A 20,064-nucleotide genomic window follows, 5' to 3' on the forward strand; every position below is an offset into this window, starting at 1 on the left:
AATCATTTTCTCCTAAATTGCAGTTTGTCATCATTTAGATTGTCCAAGGAGTAGCTCAGTAAGTGAGCGCGCCTCTGTGGACTACGATGCATTTACTCCAAGTCAACGAGAAGAGTCACATAATAGAACAGCCTGGCCTAAACCTCCAGGTTCACAAGCGGACAACTGTAACCTGTCAACGGCAATAAATAACGGCAACTTTCACACTCAGATATATGGCCATGTGATGATGTGAGCTTCCTCTGGAGAGCTGTAATCTGTTATTATCGGCAGGCACCGGGGACAGGGCACAGCCGAAGGGCCACACCTCCCAGGCAGTGTGGAGGATGGCAGCGGGATCTGATGGATGACCTGTTGGCTTGGCTGTCGGCCACTGCTGCTTTTATGTAATGTCATGAAAAATGGCCCTCAGGACAAATACCACGCTGACCCTTACAGGCGAGTGGACGACAAGGTGGGTGAGTGACAACAAGAGAAGAAATGCAAAGAGAGCTCAAAAGTACTTCAACATAAATTAAATCATCTGCTGTGGTGACCCAGAGTGGAAAAATCTAGAAGCTGCAGGAACTCATGCGAATCATGGTTTACAATTTCAAATAATAATAGTAGAGTCATTAACCAATCACTGTTTCATGTTTCTGAATGCCATTTCAGAATTACTCTGTTTTGCTGACTACTGCAAAACTGTTATTAGTATTATTATTTTACCTAGTAAGAGCTGTGGCTGGATGACTTTATTTTAAACGTTTTAACCATCTTTATCTGATTTGTTTTATTTCAGTCCAGGCGCCATAAAACCAGACATTTTCCTGTTGCTCTGGGCCAGCAAATTTTACCTTGACCTCTCACCTTGATAACTGACCAATCCTAATCAAAATTAAATCACTTCTTTTCGGCTATTGGCCCAATGTACTGTATGTGCCAGCTGTGATCAAAATCAGATTAGGTGTTCTTAAGTCATTGGTCTCATGTGAGCTACAGCCTGGGGTTTGAGTGCCCCTTAGGGGGTCACCAAGATCAAAACTATTTAAAAATATTTCAAAGGTTTTTTAATTCTTCTTCTTCTTATTGTTTTCACTGGATAAATAATAATAATAATAATAATAATAATAATAATTACGCCCCTGATCTCGTAATTACGAGATCTTCAGGTGTCTATTTTTTAAAAATCCAGCCTCCATATAATGCACTTACATACTTCCAATTTTGGAGAATTTTTCAATATTCAATACCGTCACTGTTATAAGGTGTAGTGACACAAAATTCATTGCACACATAAATGGTCTCCTGCTGGCTATACTATAGCATTCAGTTTGGAAAAAGGTCATAATGATGTTACTGAAAATTTAAACAATGAAAAATTCTCCAAAGTTTTTCACCATGACATTTCATTTTTCCAAACTGAGAGCTACAGTGCAATCAGAGGGAGCTCATTGATGTGACATGTGAGTTTGGTGGCACTACAAGCTATGAATAAAAAGTTATTGAGATTTTATTCAGATTTATTTAAATAAAAAAAAATCTTCAAAATTATATAATAGCACTTTTTTTCAATTTAAGTGCTGTAGTACAACCAGAGGGAGCTCACTCATGTGTGATGTGAATTTGGTGGCACTGTGAGTTTATTGAGTTTTTAATCAAAGCATTTCGTTTTGCAGTGGTAATTTGTTGATGGTTCCTAAACTCCCGTCTCACAGCTGCCTGCACGTTAAGAACAATGTAATTCACAAAGAACGGAGGGCATCTCATTTTGGTGAGATGCCCTGTGCCCCTCCCTCTAGGAACTTCATTCATCAAATTTCTTCGTGCATGTGCAGTATGTGGTTCTGAGTGAAGCAGTGGTCAATGTGACACCTGTCATAATCAGGGACAAGCGCATGTCAGTTTGGGTGCCCCTCCCTAGAGGAATTTCATTAATCCTGGAACACTTTAGGGGGAAATCCACACTTTGTGTACGATCACAGTGCACTGTCGGCGTTTACAAATCGGCTGATTTTCAGTTATGACTCTGGAATTCTCACATTTGTCTTTAGGGCCCGTCACACTTAACAAGAATGAAGCCGACCCAGGCGGAATGTCAAAAAAGCCAAGTTTCATGCCACCTCTGGGAGGGAATAAGAATTGCGGCGGACAGCCGTCCAACTACTCAGATTGCACTGCGAACCGCCCCGAATGATTCGTGCACACGCCATGCGCATTAAGCCGCTGAATGCGGTACAAATGTAGGTGGAACACATTAGGATGACCCATACAGCTATCAGAATCCAGTGAGAATATGACGAATGCACTTACATTGCCAGGCAAGTGAGGTCCGATTGTAGGTGGAGGAAATATAATCCAGCAGCACTCAAGGTGCACTTGTGGTGCATTCAGGCACAGTCGGGACATTCGGTAAGGATCTGAAATGGCAGATCATTTCGAACCGCCCCTCCAACGCGATCAGAATGCTTTGAGTGCCGTCTTCATGCTGTATGAACACTTAGATTGCAGTCAGACTGCACTCTAACAGCTGTTTGAAATTTTTCCACCTCAACTGTTTTGCACATGTGCAAAACATTCAGGGCGGCCACATGAATCTGCCTGACTGTTAAGACTGCTCTCAGAATGCTGTCCTTGAATGCACTTTGACACTTCGGGAATGTGGGCCGAACTTTCATTCAGACACGATTCGGCCTCATTCAGCCTCTGGTGTGATGGGGGTATTACTGAGGGATTGGAAGTATGGAAGCGCATTGTACAGAAGCTGGATTCAAACAAAATTAGGCTTCTGATCTCTTAACTACCAGATCAGGGGTCTAATTTTTTTTTTTTTTCTATCCAGTGAATGCAATGCACTTCAGTAAAAGATAAAGTGAAAAGACAGAAAAACAAAGACACAACCAAAAGCCTAATCTTCTTGATGAAGTTCAAAATCAACATTATAAATGGAAAATAAAGGACAGTGTCCTGTAAAAATTGTTGGTCGTTGAGAAAAGAAACCGTGTGTGAGCTGTTCATCTTTTCACAAAACAGATTATCCCACGTAATGAACACAGAATACAGAATTAGGAGGCCTTCGACATGCTCTACAGAGATGCCGTGTGATGCATCAAATATTATATTGAGGTGGAAGCAAGCGAAGACAAGGCCATACGCATCACGGCATAAAGAGTGAAACAAATTCATGAAAGGTTTGTGAGATGATGACAAAGTTTAAAACCAAAACCAGAATAAAAAAGTAAGGGGAGCGATGATGCATTACCGGGAGTAAACGGAACGTAATGGAAGGTCTTGAGAATCAGGAGAAAGATTAAAACAAAGGGGACTGGAAAGTATCAGATGTAAATACAGGGAGAGAGGAAAAGGGAGCAAGAAAAGCAGACAAATGGAAAATAAAAGGACGAACACAAAAGAGAAGAAGCAGATAACAGTAGTTGACAGTCACACAGGCAGTGACCCTGGTTAAGGATTGATTGGTTCTCTAATTAGCCTTTTACAGTGTGCAGTCGAACTTCACAGTGACTAATTTATCATGCTGGGAGTACCTCTGCAGACATGTGAATAGACAAGTCCCTCATAGGTCGCTTCTCTTCTTTCAACATTATCCTTTACATTCCATCATTAGTCAATGCATTTTTACAACTGAGGCTTTGTTTCTGTATTAATAAGACAGTGCTTTAAAATATGCAGCTTTGTCTGCATTGAAGTACATTAAAAAATTTCCTGCCTGCTTTTCTATATTAGTTGACTATATTTTCAATGAAAAAATTCAGCATATACGATATTGGAGTCCCTGCTTAATAAATACAATATGAAGATTATGAGATCACAAAATCCTAAATGTGTCCTGTTAACTAATATGTTACCATGCAGTTGATTTTATGTGTTTGCATACCTTAGGGGAATTCAATTATGGCAGTTTTATCTCACTTAATAAAGCTGTTGCTATTATTAACGCCAGCCTCCACATTGCAGGAACTGTAGAAATGGTCTCCATGTACATGTGTGTATGTAAATGTACCCATTCACCCATGGCATACCAGGAGATTACTCAAAACAAAACTGTTGCAGACCTGTGATATTTGGGACATAATTTAATCTAAAAACATTCTTGTGTGACTTCAGAGGGTGCCAAACTTGACAGACCACCTAGTTTTGAATATAACATGGCGTTTTTTTCTTGGAAATGCATCTGAAAAATGAGGCTGTCTTATATTCAGGGCTTAGATTTTTACATGTCACATATAAATGTTGTGCTTCTCAGAACTAAAATGGCTGACCCCTCTAGCTTACAGTGCTGCATTATGGAGAGATACATTGATACGCTGAAAAGGCAGCACCTCAAAAGATGGGTATGTTAACTAGAAACTGACAAGATGTTGTGATGCAAGTTCACTGTAACGAATGCAAACGGATCAATAAACAACTCTCAAGCAGCCAAGAAATACAGTGTGAGAGTGTAATGTCAGAAGATGATGAGCCTCAAAAATGCTAACAGTTGGAAAAGCTTACTGTGTTCTGAAAGTGGCAGTGTGACCGCATATGATTGAAAAAATAAATAAATGAGCGATAAAATATGGTTTTATTGACATCATTTTAAAAATAACAGCATTTACTTTATATAGAAAAAGAATATTTGGTCTTCATAAAGTCTTTTAAAATGCCTTGGAAAAGATGGGATGTCTTATAAGCAGGGCCATCAGGTTTAACATGTAAAAATAGGCACTCATCACACGATTATGCAGCGCCAGTTATTGCCAAATTGAGATATTTGGGATATTTGGGGTATAGGTTCATCCCACAACCCTTTTGTGTGAGTTCAGAAGGTGCTAACCTTGATCTATTTTTACTGGGTCAAATCAGGAAAGATTCAAAAGTCAGTGAGTGCCTGAATTTCCCTCTACTCTACAATAGGATCTGGTTCTTTTTTTTTTTCTTTTTTTTCCCCCCAATTCTCATAAAAGAAACAGGATCCTAAATGTTTTCACCTGTATGGGCTGTGTTGTGAGCTTTGTACATTTATATGTCCTACATAATTAAAAACAGAAAATTGTATTGTGAACTTTTAATCATGACATTCTGAAATGCTATATAATTAAAACAAGATGAAACATTTTATGAATCAACTCTGATCGGAATCTTAAGAGTAAAATGAAATGCCAAACAACTTTCATCACACTTCCAACGGTTGAGGTAATTAAACATGTAACAAAACTCAGCAGAACTGAAGGAAATTAATGGGATTATTACAAACAGTACAGTAGAAAAAAATATCCCAGAAAACCTCAGAATTTCAAATCCTAAAGGCTATAAAAATACTACCATATGTAAGAATTGTAAGTATTTAGAAACAGGATAAAAACAGGCATAGAGATGTACAAATGGAAATCATGAGAATATGAAAACAAAGAGAAAAGACTGAATCAGAACAATGTGGATTGAGAGAAAATGTGTTCGCTGGGCTCAGCAGGGTTTGGGTTGTTTGTGTTCTGTTGGCTCATCTGCTGAGTCTCTGTTGCCATGTTTGCTTGACTTGTTCCATTTTCGCTGGAGTCCATACAGCCGCCGATTTGAACTGCAGAGCTGTAGTCGGCTAGTTTTGGCGTGCTCTGCTCATCGTGGGGATCAGAGTTTTGGAGGTTCATATCTCCCTCCGACTGCTCAATCACTTGGGGTTTCTTGTTAAAATTGGGCACCTTACAGCTTTTGTCTACTTGGCTGTACATGTTGGCAACAGACTTCTCTATGTCTGCAAGATTCTGGATGTTTTTCAGGATCCCTTTGAGCTCCTTCTTCTTTGTCGCATCAGTTTGCAGTGCTACAGGAGGAGGGGGGAGATTTCGGTGCAAAACAGGGCGAAGTGAGGAAATGGAGGGTAAAGAGGTTGGAATAAACTGAACTGCTGGTTGTTCCTGCTCACCAGCAGGGAAGGGAGGGGGTGGAAGAGGCGGTGGTGGAAGAGGTGGTGGTGGAGGAGGGGGAGCAACATGTGTTACAGAAGGTGGAGAAGATGGGGGAGTATTAGGAACTTTAATAAGATCGGAGGTTGAAGATAGACAAAGTGGTGCACTTGAGGGTGGAGAAGGAGAATTTGGCTGCTTTGGTGGTGGAGGTGGTGGGATTTCTGGAGGATCTGGTATGATCTCCACAGTGATATGACAAGGCTCCTCTGTCATGATGCTGGAGATGCTGGAACTGAATCTCCTCAGAACAGGTGGAGTTGATCTGTGGCTCTGCAGTGGCCATGACTCCTCTCTTTGGGTAACAATGAATCTGGGTTGTATATCGCTGCCAACAGATGGCGGACAATATGGGTGATCCATGATAGGGAGCAGGGATTCTGAGTTCAGTTCAAAGACATCAGTACCATCTCTGTCCCTGAGGAGGATGGAAGAGAGGGGGCCTGGGGAATTTCTACTTTGTCTGAACATTCCTTCCTCAATGGTCTGTTGCTCAAACTGCCTGGCCTGTTCACAGACAGATAATTTGGTCTGCATGCTGCACTCATTCAGGTGAACCGTATCCAAAGTCTGTGGCCTTTTCCCACCCATCATGGCTGCTTGGAGCTCCCAGTAGTCAGAGTCCATGAGACCTGGTCTCCTAGGCACATCAGCATTGTGTAGTCCTCTGTGAATGCGTGCAGGCATTGACCAGTGAGATGGAGAAAAGGAGAACCACTTATGCCGTGAGGTCCCCCGCCCTCTACAACCACTGGGGCTGCTAAGTGGACTGTTGTCATCGTAGACAGGATTATGAGTGGTGAGCGGGTGGCAGTCGGAAAAGAAGGTCACGTTACTCTCTGACTTGGGTATGCTGACATGCAGTGCTCCGTTCCCCTGGGCTGCAACGGTGTGACAGGCAAAGGTGCTAAGATTCGTCTGGCGGTGGGCCTCCTCAGCGGCAGACTTTTTAGCCCTGCCCCAGCAAAAGGTGGAAGTGAAGAAGAAAAAGACTTGAAGCAGGTGAAAAGTGTTTGTGAAGAATTGAGCAAAGAAAACAAAAAATGGTGAGCAAGAAGAAACTCTTAGTATCGTGAGTGTTAAATTCCTAAGTAGATTCAACAATTGTTGAACCAAGTACTCACATATGTAGTTGCGCTTTTAGCTGTCTAATTAACAAGTGTATGCCAGACATGCTTGTGGCCAATTCAGTAGATCAATTGAAAATTAAATATTTGTAACAGAATTTCCAATCTGATCTTACAGAGAGTTAGATCAGTCACGATAGCAACAGAAACTCTCCGTTTTTGGTTTAAATATGGGCAATTCTTTGGCATACAATGACATTTATGTTATCTTCTATACTATAATTCAGACACATCTGCAAAAATTACCCATGCTGTTGTAGACAACAACTGAGTTTCATTAAAGATTTGTGCAAGGTTACACAAAATTCTCAGAATGTTAAAAAAACGCAAAAATGATTGCGTTTGCATTGAGTGGTTAATGCAATTGCTGAGTTTTGTCTTTTTGTGAGAGGTGTTTCTAATATTCACATGACTGAAGGGTAAGTTCCGCTAAATATTGTCATTTTACTGTTTTTTGTTTTTCAAATTCAGTTTTGCTAATTATTTCTTATCAAATTTGTCAAGCTCCCTGCCTCTTACTCCATCCATACCGCGTTGTGCCTTTTAGAATATCATCTGATTCTTTGATAGTGGAAAATGTGTTTCCATATTGTCTGTGTCCTGTTAGCATCCTCTGTGTCCTGTCCCTTATCTGTCTCTGTGGTTAGTCTTTTGTCTTTGTTCAGGTGTTTATTGTCATTGTCTTCTGTTCATGTCCTGTTATTAGTTGTTGTCTTCTCTCCCCTGTCTTTGTTTGTCATCCTTGTGGTCTGTCCTCTGTCCCATGGTCACCTGTCTATCATGCTGAGTTCCCTTTTGATTTTCATGTTAGTTTTCTGCTTGTGTTTCCTTGGTTTAGTTTTTGGTTTTGGTTACAGTTCCGCTGGTAGTTTGATCATTTACTGTCATTTATGTTCTCTTTATTTGTGTTCCAGTTCTCATTTGTTGTTTCCCTGTTGACACTTTGTTCACCTTTGTATTTCATGTTTGTTTTTGCCTTTAGGTACTTGGATTTATTTTTTAGTTTTGTGATTTCTCTTCTGAGGTTTAGTTTTGTTCTTGCTTTGTTTGGGTTCTACTCACCCCTGGATGTCTGTTTAGTTTCGAGTCAGCTTTTGATTGTTTATTCTGTCAGATGTGTTTCGACTCTGTCTCTCCTATATCATGCACTTGCCGCTCATTTATTCGTTAGTTCATTTGTGTATTTAAGCCGCACCTTTTCCCTGTTTGTTTGCCAGCTCCTTTCATGGATTCTCCTTGTCGGTTGTATGTATTTTGAGTCTCTGTCTTCTCCTGTTGGATCAGTGTTAGCTTTTTTTGTCTTTATCATTTTGCTGTTACCCTTCTAGTTGGATTTGTTTTTGTTTATCCTGGACTCTTACGCTCAATTTGTTTATTTGGATAGCATAAAAAGCATAAAAACGTTTTAGCAATATTTGAGGGTTTTTTTAATAGATGTGTTTCCATTAAGCTTTTTCCAATTTGCTACTTCAAATTGAGGAATCTGAATGGTGACGGACACCCACCTACTTGCACTTCTTCTGTATGCATTTCTTCTGTATGATAGACTTGTGAGAATTTAAATGATTTTTTCTCTCTTTTTTTGCACAGAATGTGTCTATTTGGCCTAACATGGTGGCACAAGCTGTTATTACACTTGCTTCCCAAAGAGAAATTCCCTGGTTTGAGGCCATCCATGACCCATTCTTCTTGGGAATCTGGCATAAAATTTGTGACAAATCAAGACAGTACCAACCCCAAGCAAAAAGGGAGAAGTCACCAGATATTAGTTTAGTCTCAATTTGACCTAGTTTTAGTATCCTTCATCAGCTCCTCACTGCTCAGACCACACTGCTCAAAACTATGTGCTTTCAGTTTATTTATGATGTACAAGATTTAATTGAGGAAGAAATGACCTGATATAACACACCTCACTTTCACTGAATGTAATTTTGAATCTGTCTTTTCAGAAGATCTTTTGTGCTATTACCCTGCAAAGAAAATGCCAACTTTTCCTAAGTGTATAAAGTTTTGGAAAAGATTTTTATGTGCATGTTTTGCATTATTTTTCTGATGTAATTTCATTACTGCCTAACTGAGCAGCGCTGCTCTTTTAACTTCAATGGTAGACCGAGTTTCAACCCATCAAAAATCAAACCCATAGCTTGGGCTGATCCTCCCAGGGTAGCATAGATTTTCTTCTCACTTTTTTTAGCTGGATAAGGGTGGGAGCTAAAAATATGATCAAATTTTGCTCTGAATTACCGAAGAATCGCCCATATATAACAGTAATCCAAACATCAACTCACAGTGCATGGCACCATCACTCACGACACTAAGAAATGGGAAGGCAGAAGCAGCAGAGCACAAAAAGGAGATGGAGTTTCTAATGAGAATGGAGAAAGGGGGGGACAGCTATAGTGATACCTAGTGAAGTGCAGGAGCTCTAAATAAAGGCACTGGCACTTTCCAGGAGTACAGGGATGGAAAAAAACATGTTATACTGAGATAAACTCAAAAGTTTTGGTTGTTCAACTGCAAAACTCTTCAATACTGCCAGCAGAGTTACTTAAAAACAGGCTTTGAACATTTAAAAGCTATTAATCCAGAAGGATACTAAACATTTTCATGAAATCCACATACAGTACCTATATATATCCTCAACTATTAGTATGTGGGGATGTAAGGATAATCTTACACTGTAACCAAAAATATGTGCTGATACTGATCACAGTCATAGACCTGATGGGCATTACTTACTGCAGCCTGAATCCAGAGGGACAGTGGAATAAAAATAATGCAGAAGACAGAAATACAGACAAATGGTAAGAAGACCAGAGTAGAAATGTCAGAGGTGAGTGTGCAAGATGTGAACATGGATGGATTACAATGGTGGGCACAGTTCAGCTAATCAGCTAACAGCTAGTTTGTCAAGATTAGGTTTTGTCCGAGAAATAGCTTTTCAGGTACTGCAACTTTGAAAGTGATTAGCAGAACAATTAACATACAATAAATTTACTTCCTGGAACCTTAAGTCAGATGACATTTTTTGAATGAAGTTTAATGGGTCAAAAAGGTTTGAAAACCCTAAAATCATACATTTGTTCCTGTTGGAACTTATACACTGATCTGATAAGTGAAAATGTCACATCACATGAATGCAACAAACTAAATGTTCTAATTAGATTATTAACATTTTTTTTCCATGTGTAATTTTATTTCTTAATATTTTTGTCTGTTCTGTGACTAAACTGTATGCTCAATGGGTCTAAACTTGGCATGCTAAACCTTTTTTGAACCATGTTGACGCTTCAACACATTAAAATTTCAGCTCTTCAGGGTTTTTGAGCAAAAAACAAACAAAAAAAAAGCAAGCCAAATCAGGAACTTTAGTAATAAGTTATCCGTAGCGGCAACTAAATGATTTTGCGGCCTATTGGATCACTATTATTGCTGTTAGCTTTTCAGGTGCCAAATTTTAGGTTAGCTGTGTGTGTAATCTTGAGGATGTACCCTGTTTTCCGGAGTATAAGTTGCACCTGTCAAAAAAATGCCTCTTGAAGAGGAAAAAAAAAACATAGAAGTCACACTTTTTTCTGTGTTATGAGCTATTTAATTTGGAATTTTTATGCATTGTTGTAGTGTATTTTTACTGGCATTTATTCTTTTATTACTGGAGTTTATTTTGTTTAGTGCTTTGCAGCCAGTCTGCTCTGTGTCAGCCTGATCCCGTCAGATCTCAGAAGCTAAGCAGTGCAGGATCTGGTTAGTACTTGGATGGGAGACCTCTTTGGAACACCAGCAGCTGTGTGTGTGTTTCTCCAGGTGAAACTGGAGTTGCGTCAGGAAGGGCATCCGGCGTAAAACCTGTGCCAAATACGGAAGCGGATCCGGCTGTATCTGCTGTGGCGACCCCGAACAAAATGGGAGCTTTCAAATGGACAATGACAGCATTTTGTTTAGTGCTTTGATTTTTAGGATTGTTCTATATAAATAGTAATTATAATTACTATTATTAATAACAAACTTGTAAATTTTTGGTATATAAGTTGCACCGGAGTATAAGTCGCAGGGTGTCCCAAACTAGTAAAAAAAAACAAATGTGATTTATACTCCGGAAAATATGGTAACTGTGTTACATTTCGAGTGCAAATGGGAAAACATGCGTACTTGGTTATGGACACACATACCATTCCGCTTTGAAAAAAAAGTGTTTTACATACTACATAAAGAGTTTCTAGTCTTTTAATAGTGTTGTTTACAGGACTGGCACCTCTTGTTCCAACCTCAAAATTAATGATGCTCAGCTGCAATACTATTCCCATGAGGGCTTTATTCCTGGTACATCCAAGTCAAAAGCCTCTTTTTTTCCACTGAGTGTTGGTCAACATCTGTTGTAAACACTGCAAAAAGCTCTTTACAGCTTACCATTAAATTTCCGTTCCTGTTTTTAACAGCAACTGTGACATTAGCAGCCGCAGTTCTGTGACATGTAGTTAATCAAAATTACCAAAGCTGCTGGGGCTGTGGGTTTCAAAGTGAACCTCATTTAATCGGAAATCATTAACATTTCATTGCACATTCTGGATAATATTTAATACTAAAGGTGAACTCGGAGTGTGGTCGCAGCATCACAATATGAACATCTTAATAATAAACCAAAGGTTTGATGAGGTTTATCATAAAATTGATTATGAACCACGGGCCAGATTCAGCACTGATTTTGACTCTGCTCTACATATGGTGTGTTTAATTAACAGCTGCAAACTCTTACCTTGAAAGAAAATATTGGAAATATGCCGTAAGCAACATAAAAAAATACATACGCTTAAAAAAAAAAACAGCTGGCAGAGAAAAGCAGAAAATATTCTTGCACATGACAGACGTGTTGGCACTGACCATGAAAGCGTTTCTTCTGAGTTTGGATCTGCACTCCAAAGAGAGGAACATGCAAATGTGTACCTGTGGAATGGACAGGAGACATAGGGTGGACTCACATGCTGCTGTCTCCCAGCTCCTCATAGAGGTTAGTGGGAGCCCCGGCAGGAGCTGTCTTTCCTCCTGGTGGTAAAGCCATTTGAATCCGTGCAGTTTTGGCACACTCAGCCTGTCGCCTGTGCAAAGTGTATCAGAAGATACAGATAACATGTTGCAGTCCACACAAAACCAAGCATGTCAAACTACTCTAGCAAAAATCTGGAATGAAAATAAATCCAAACTACAGCTCTTAACTTTCTTATTTACTGCAAAGAATGAAATCATTGGTCTGGATCTGATAAAGACTGAGTAGAAACCAAAACAGCAACTGTGCCTGAAGCATTAATTTAGGATCACTAATATGATATCACAAAACAACTTGAAGTACATAGTAGTAACATTAAAACATAATGTAGTTAGGAAATGACTAAACTGTTTGTCGGAATTTCCAGAATTTGTTCTCCTTAACAATAATTATTTCTTTGCACATTAACACTGTCTTAGTCCTATTTTGACAAACATCCAACTTATAATTCATTTTGGTTTATATTAAATTAATGTCCAACTATATGTGGCACTGTAGATTTTATATTAAATATTAAAATCTTTGATGGTAAATTCAATCCTTTAAAAACCATGGAAATGTAGTTGCTCATTCTGACATATTTTCAAAGTTCTGAGATTTCACACTATAGCATCCATCCATCCATCCATCCATCATCAGTCCAAGCAAGGCATCTAATAAACTTAATCTCATAAACAAGGGACTAAATACACTCATCATCCAGAGTATTGTGATCACCTGCTGAATATTATGTAGGTCCCCTTTTTGCCTCCAAAACAAACCTGACCCATTTAGGCATGGACTCTACTCAACCTCTCTCATAGAACCAACATTAACCTTTTCAGCAATGTGAGCTACAGCAGCTGTTCTGTTTGATCTGACCAAATGGGCCATCCGTTGCTCCCTGCATGCAACAATGGGTCTTTGATGCCCATAAACCTGTCACTGGTTCACTGATTTTCTGTCCTTGGACAACATTTAGGCCATACTGAGCCCATAAGAGCTGCACTCTTGGGGATGCTCTGGCCCAGTTGTCAAGCTATCTCAGTTTGGCTATTGTCAGAGTCACTTACTTCTTCTTGCGTCCTCATTTTCCTGCTTCAAACACATCAACTTTGTGGTTAAAATTTTAACTTGGTGTCTAATATATCCCCCCTCCAATGACAGGTGCCTTTGTAACAAGATAATCAATATTGTTCACTTGGCTGTTGAGTTACCATATTTCTGTCAGTCCATGTTTTGTCAGTCTTTTGTTTGTTTTGTCTTGTTAGAATGGGCATAGCAGATAGCTGTCCCACTGAGTCTGGTCTGTTTGAGGTTTCTACAATCTAAAAGTGCAGAGAGCTTTATTCTGTCCATTGTGATTGCTTACTGGGTGGATAAGGCCTAGACCTGATTTGTGTACAATATTTGTTATGAATTAAACCCGATTCAGATTAAATTTTATATATATATATATATATATATATATATATATATATATATATATATATATATATATATATATATATATATATATATATAAATTAAGGAACCTTTAACAAGATATAAAACTAACTCCAGCTTTGGCACTAACATTGACTTATGTACAGTGTTTACAGTAGAATTGTCGTAACATTGTACTGTATTTACATATATTGCACTTGCCTAACTATTACTTTATTGATGAAAACACCCAAAATCAAAGTGAAAGTATATCACTATACTGGGTAAGCAGTGAAATATATTGATTGTGGATTACAGTTCCTTCCGTGTGTACTGAAAACTCTCAAGAACTTCTCTTTTTGTTTGAGGAAGTACTCCAAGTAAATTCTGTAATGAGTACAACTTACTAGTACAACTTCACATTGGTGTATTGTTCATTAACCAATAGCTTCAAAATCTGATAAATGAATATCCAGGCTATTAAATACTGGTTTGCAGCATAGTAACATAACTTACAGTGATCGTGTGATGACAAGCATATCAAAGTGAAAGGCCATTTGTCATGCTTGCTGGTGGAATGTCACAGTACTAGTTTCCACTCGGTGTCGGTTTGCCCACAATTTGAAGTTTGTAAAATCAATATGACACAGATAGCATGAACGCCAGACAACATGTACAGTAACTACACCTCATCAACACAACCACATCCACCTCCAGGACCCAGATCATCATCATCATCACCCTGCTATTACAGCTGCTACACAAACAAGAGGACATCTCAATGACGAAATCAGCCTGCAGGAGGATGGTTTATGAAACAGAAGAATTTGATCCACCATGAAGAATTTGATCCACCGTGACACTTTAATATGGCAAAATGAAAATTACATGTGCATTAATAATAATTCTTTTCAGATTTGGATTTTCAATAAACTGTACCAATGTTATTGTAAGTGTGTAAACACATCATGTCCATAATGATTATATCTGAGGACTGGGTTGTATGTTATGCTAAGTAGAAAGCTAATTAATTATGTCAGGTTTTCTCAGCCAATCAAGAGCTAAAATATCAGAGTTAATTAATCAGGCATGAGTACAGCAGGAAAACATGAACCCATGTAAACCAGAGGAAAAGAGTACAGAAAATTACCAAGGTGTTTGGGTTGGTTTTCCTTTGAAAACAATATTGTCACAAATGAAGAGAAATTTAAGAGCATAATTTAACAACCATTCAGTCAAACACAAAATGAATTAGTGTTACTTTATGCCATCATGGTGAAGATAAGGAAAACAGACAAATAAGCGGTATTTAGCCAACATCTAGTTTAGACGCAAATTAAAATTAACTGCATAAAAGAGGCATAAGAAACTACACACACACACACACACACACACACACACACACACACACACACACACACACACACACACACACACACACACACACACACACACACACACACACACACACACACACACACACACACACACACACAGATACACATCACAGTTAATGTGTGATTACTTGCAAACATCAAATGGTTACTTACTCTTTGAACCTGGTGGGAGGTTTTGATGCAAAGACAAACAGGTAGAAAAAGAAAAAAAAGGGAGATGCAGGTCAAAAATTGTATCTTCTTAGGCAATTAGATAAATTGTCATTTGGTGAAATGGAAGCCAAATAATTCTTAGAGAAAGTTGAACTTATTGCTAGAATGCTGTGAAAAACAGGTACAGTGGGGCAAAAAAGTACTTAGTCAGTCCCTGATTGTGCAAGTTCTCCAACTTAGAAAGATGAGAGAGGTCTGTAACTTTCAACATAGTTATGCTAGAAAATAAGTATTTGGTCAGTAACAAAAGTTCATCTCAATACTTTGTAACATAAGCTTTGTTGGCAATGACAGAGGTCAAATGTTTCCTGCAGGTCTTCACCAGGTTTTCACACACTGTAGCTGCTATTTTGGCCCATTCCTCCATGCAGATCTCCTCTAGAGCAGTGATGTTTTGGGGCTGTCGCTGGCAACATGGACTTTCAACTCCCTCAACAAATTTTCTATGGGGTTGAGGTCTGGAGACTGGCTTGGCCACTCCAGGACCTTGAAATGCTTTATATGGAGCCACTCCTTCATTACCCGAGCGGTGTGTTTGGGATCATCGTCATGCTGGACGACCCAGCCATGTTGCATCGTCAATCCTCTCACTGAAGGAAGGAGGTTTTGGCTTAAAATCTCACGACACATGGCTACATTCATTCTTCCGTTAACACGGATCAGTCGTCCTGTCCCTTTGCAGAAAAACAGCACCAAAGCATGATGTTTCCACCCCCATGCTTCATAGTAGATATGGTGTTCTTTGAATGCAACTCATCATTCTTCTTCCTCCAAACACGACGAGTTGAGTTTTTACCAAAATGTTCTATTTTGGTTTCATCTGACCACGTGATATTCTCCCAATCCTCTTCTGGATCATCCATATGCTCTCTGGCAAACTTCAGACAGGCCTGGACATGTACTGGCTTAAGCAGGGAAACACACCTGGCACTGCAGGATTTGAGTCCCTCTCTGCAGTGTGTAGCCTTTGTTACTTTGGTCCCAGCTCTCTGCAGGTCATTCATCAGGTCCCTCCATGTAGTTCTGGGATTTTTGGTCACCATTCTCATGATCATTTTGACCCCACAGGATGACATCTTGTGTGGAGCCCCAGTTCAAGGGAGAATATCATTGGTCTTGTATGTATTCCATTTTCTTACAGTTACTGCCACAGTTGATTTATTCACTCCAACCTGCTTAACTATTGTAGATTCACTCTTCCCAGCCTGGTGCACATCTACAATTTTCTTCCTGGTGTCCTTCGACAGCTCTTTGGTCTTGGCCATGGTTGAGTTTGGAGCCTGACTGTTTAAGGCTGTGGACAGGTGTCTTTTATACAGATAACGAGTTCCAACAGGTGCCATTAATACAGGTAACAGGTGGAAGACAGAAGAACATCTTAAAGAAGAAGTTACAGGTCTCTGAGAGCCAGAAATCTTGCTTGTTCGTGGGTGACCAAATACTTATTTTCTACCATAATTTACAAATAAATTCTTTATAAATCCTACAATGTGATTTCCTGGATTTTTTTTCTCATTTTGTCTCTCATAATTGAAGTGTACCTATGCTGAAAATTACAGACCTCTCTCATCTTTCTAAGTAGGAGAACTTGCACAATCGGGGACTGACTAAATACTTTTTTGCCCCACTGTAGCCTTAAGCTGTAAGCTTTATTCAGAAAGCAAAAATACTTCGGAACATGTCAGGCCAGATCTTTGGTGGTGTCACATGTGAAGAGCTAAAGAAAACTGGCTGTAAAAATTATGATTTGTGTTAACAACAATCCTCATTTGTAGCTTGTCCAATTAGTTATGACCTGTAAAAATGGGTGGAATGTGTGTAAAGGTGGTTGTAATTTATAAATAGTTACTCCAGTATATTTCATAAACCCCTCGAATTTTAGATGAAAGTCAACACAAGCACTGTCCAAATATTTATGGACTGGACTGATTTCTCCAGTTCAATAGCGACTCACTCGCTTGAGTAATGAAACAATTTATTCTCAGAAGGAGCATCAATGATGCCACTATTTATTCACAATCGAATTGGATTATCTTGTGAATTAATTTGCAATTTGACTCATAAATCCAAGCCTATATTTCAGAAACAGTAAATTATGCTGACAAATATTGAATCATTTAATTTAACTATAATGGAATCGCCACCATCAAAGCCCCATCTGTTATGACAGTTTGGATGTTAATGTCACTATCAACAGCTTTGAGCCACGTGTTGTGGCTGTGAACAAACATTTCCCAAAAATAAATAAGACTCGCCGCACACCAGTGAGTCATGATAACAACAAAACTCTGCTCCTTCACGGCTGACATGGCCGTCACCTGCTAAACAAGAGCGTAAGTGTTCAAAATGCTTGCAGTCAACAAAAGACATTCACAGCGACATGTGATGCAAAGTGCACAGTGCGTGTGACTAAGAGATAAAGCCAGACAGACACAGAGCGCTGTTTATTGTGCGTGTCGGGTAGCGATGATTAAGTAGCGTGAAGGCACACTGTGACGGTCACAACTGGCTGTAGATATTTGTCACAAATGAGTGTTAATTAATCCGCTTTCACAGAGCGTGAGCGGGAAGATTAGCCCGGCAGAGTGTGCAGTCAGCATGTCTGATCAGAGCGAGAGAGGCAGGAACCAAGAAAGAAAAGCTCTCCCTCCCTCTATCTCTCTCTATCTTAAATACATGATAAACACCATAAGAGACAACAGGGCTCATGAAATAAACAATGATTTACATTGCAACAATAAAATATCTCATATATATCTCATATGTTATCTGCAAAAATCAGCCTGTGTGACAACCGGCTGCTTAATTAAAATATATTCCCCCTTTAATTTCCTGACAAGCCCTTAAGTATGATTAAGTGAATAAAGAAGCGAGTGAATATTACTAACGATGGAATGAGTACTCACTGCTTGTAGGTGACCATGACTATGAGGATGGCAGGGATGCAGCAGAGGATGATGATGATGGCCAGAGCTAACAGAGCTCCCTCTGTGTAGCCCACAGCCTGAGCTGCCTTCTTCACGCTGGCCACGATGTCTGGCGAGCGGATCTCCAGGATTCTGCCGCCTTCACCCAAGTACGGCTGAAACTCTTTGTTGATTTCCAGCACGTTCCCATCAAGAAACCTGCGATTTATGGCACAAAATAAGACCAGAAGTTAAAGCAGGTCCATTAATCTTTTTTTTTTTTTTTTTTTGCATGTCACACTTATTGGCTGTATCATATCAACTCAGAGTGAATTATGTTGAAGATTAGATGGATTCGGTCATTTTCATACACTATAACTGAACTGAAAGGTGTGTAGATCTGCAGACTGATAGATTTACTTTTACTGCAGCAACAGATGTCAGTAAGTTAATTTCTTTCATCTTCTCCCTTTTTCACTTGGGGTTGCCACAGCAGATATGCATGTTAATTTGGAAAAGTTTTTACATCAGACACGCTTCCTGACACAACTCCACATTACAAGGAGAATGAGCATTGGTGGTCTTGAAGCAGGAACCTGCTGCCCTGGGAACAAGCAGACTATCCGCTTGGCCACCATGCTGCCCGCTGTAGCAATGCATGTGTGCAGAAATATTTCCTGAGATTTTTTTTAGCATTTGCTTTAGTTAGTTACTCTGCAGCATATGGTGACATGCCATCATCATGATTCAATTTCATCATCAGTAAGCGTCAGACTGGGTGACAAAGGAGGAAATAATTATATTGCAGTCAGGTTAGACTCCGGTTTGGGAGCAGACACTGGTGCCATATGTTTCCACATCTACCACATTTTAGAACCGCCCTGGGTTCCAGGTGGTAACTACCTGAGCAGACAACTTGTCCATTCTCACCTCCCAAAGGTATCCACCTGTGTCGAACAGCCAGATCATTACAGCCTGACCAACATTGTGGTAAGCTGATAATATCAGCCGAAATGAGCCTTTCGCCAACATAACAGTGTCAGAGTTATTTTTCACCAACATATCAGTCAGAGTTATTTTTGCCAGTATGAAAACTTGGAGCCTATCATCCCAGCAGTACATGTATTTTCATGTGTAGAATTTACACGTGAAATGTCAGCGTAATATGATTTACACAGTAATACAACCCCAATTCCAGTGAAGTTGGGTCATTATGTAAAATGTAAATAAAAACAGAATACAATGATTTGCAAATCCTCTTCAACCTATATTCAATTGAATACACCACAAAGACAAGATATTTAATGTTCAAACTCATAAACTTTGTTGTGTTTGTGCAAATATTTGCTCATTTTGAAATGGATGCCTGCAACACATTTCAAAAAAGTTGGGACGGGGCAACAAAAGACTGGAAAAGTTGATGCATGCTCAAAGAACACCTAACTGGAAACAGGTGAGAGTCATGATTGGGTATAAAAGGAGCATCTTCAAAAGTCTCAGCAAAGCAAAGATGGGGCGAGGATCACAACTTTGTGAACAACTGCATGAAAAAATAGTCCAACAGTTTAAGAACAATGTTTCTCAATGTTCAGTTGCAAGGAACTTAGGGATTCCATCATCTACAGTCCATAATATAATCAGAAGATTCAGAGAATCTGAAATAGCTTCTACATGTAAGCGGCAAGGCCAAAAACCAACATTAAATGCCCGTGACCTTCGATCCCTCAGGCGGCACTGCATTAAAAACCAGCATCATTGTGTAAAGGATCTTACCGCGTGGGCTCAGGAACACTTCAGAAAACCATTGTCAGTTAACACATTTCGTCGCTACATCTACAAGTGCAAGTTAAAACTCTACCATGCAAAGCGAAAGCCATACATCAACATCCAGAAATGCCACCACCTTCTCTGGGCCCAAGCTCATTTGAAATGGACAGACGCAAAGTGGAAAAGTGTGCTGTGGTCTGATGAGTCCATGTTTCAAATTGTTTTTTGGAAATCATGGATGTTGTGTCCTCCAGACAAAAGAGGAAATAG

General features: G+C 39.4%; 1 protein-coding gene across 3 annotated transcripts in view; it reads right to left on the minus strand.

Moving 5' to 3' along the window:
- pcdh15a (protocadherin-related 15a) overlaps nucleotides 1-20,064 on the minus strand; it is a 707,751-nt gene that overhangs the window by 14,893 nt on the left and 672,794 nt on the right. For all 3 annotated transcript variants that reach the window (XM_034185498.1, XM_034185497.1, XM_034185496.1), the window contains 3 exons: nucleotides 18,028-18,246; nucleotides 15,062-15,070; nucleotides 12,043-12,159 (listed from right to left, as the gene is read on the minus strand). In XM_034185498.1, coding sequence (XP_034041389.1) covers nucleotides 12,043-12,159; nucleotides 15,062-15,070; nucleotides 18,028-18,246 — 345 coding nt within the window. The remainder of the gene's footprint in view (nucleotides 1-12,042; nucleotides 12,160-15,061; nucleotides 15,071-18,027; nucleotides 18,247-20,064) is intronic.

This window comes from Thalassophryne amazonica, chromosome 13, assembly GCF_902500255.1.
Source record: "Thalassophryne amazonica chromosome 13, fThaAma1.1, whole genome shotgun sequence".
Lineage (NCBI taxonomy): Eukaryota > Metazoa > Chordata > Actinopteri > Batrachoidiformes > Batrachoididae > Thalassophryne > Thalassophryne amazonica.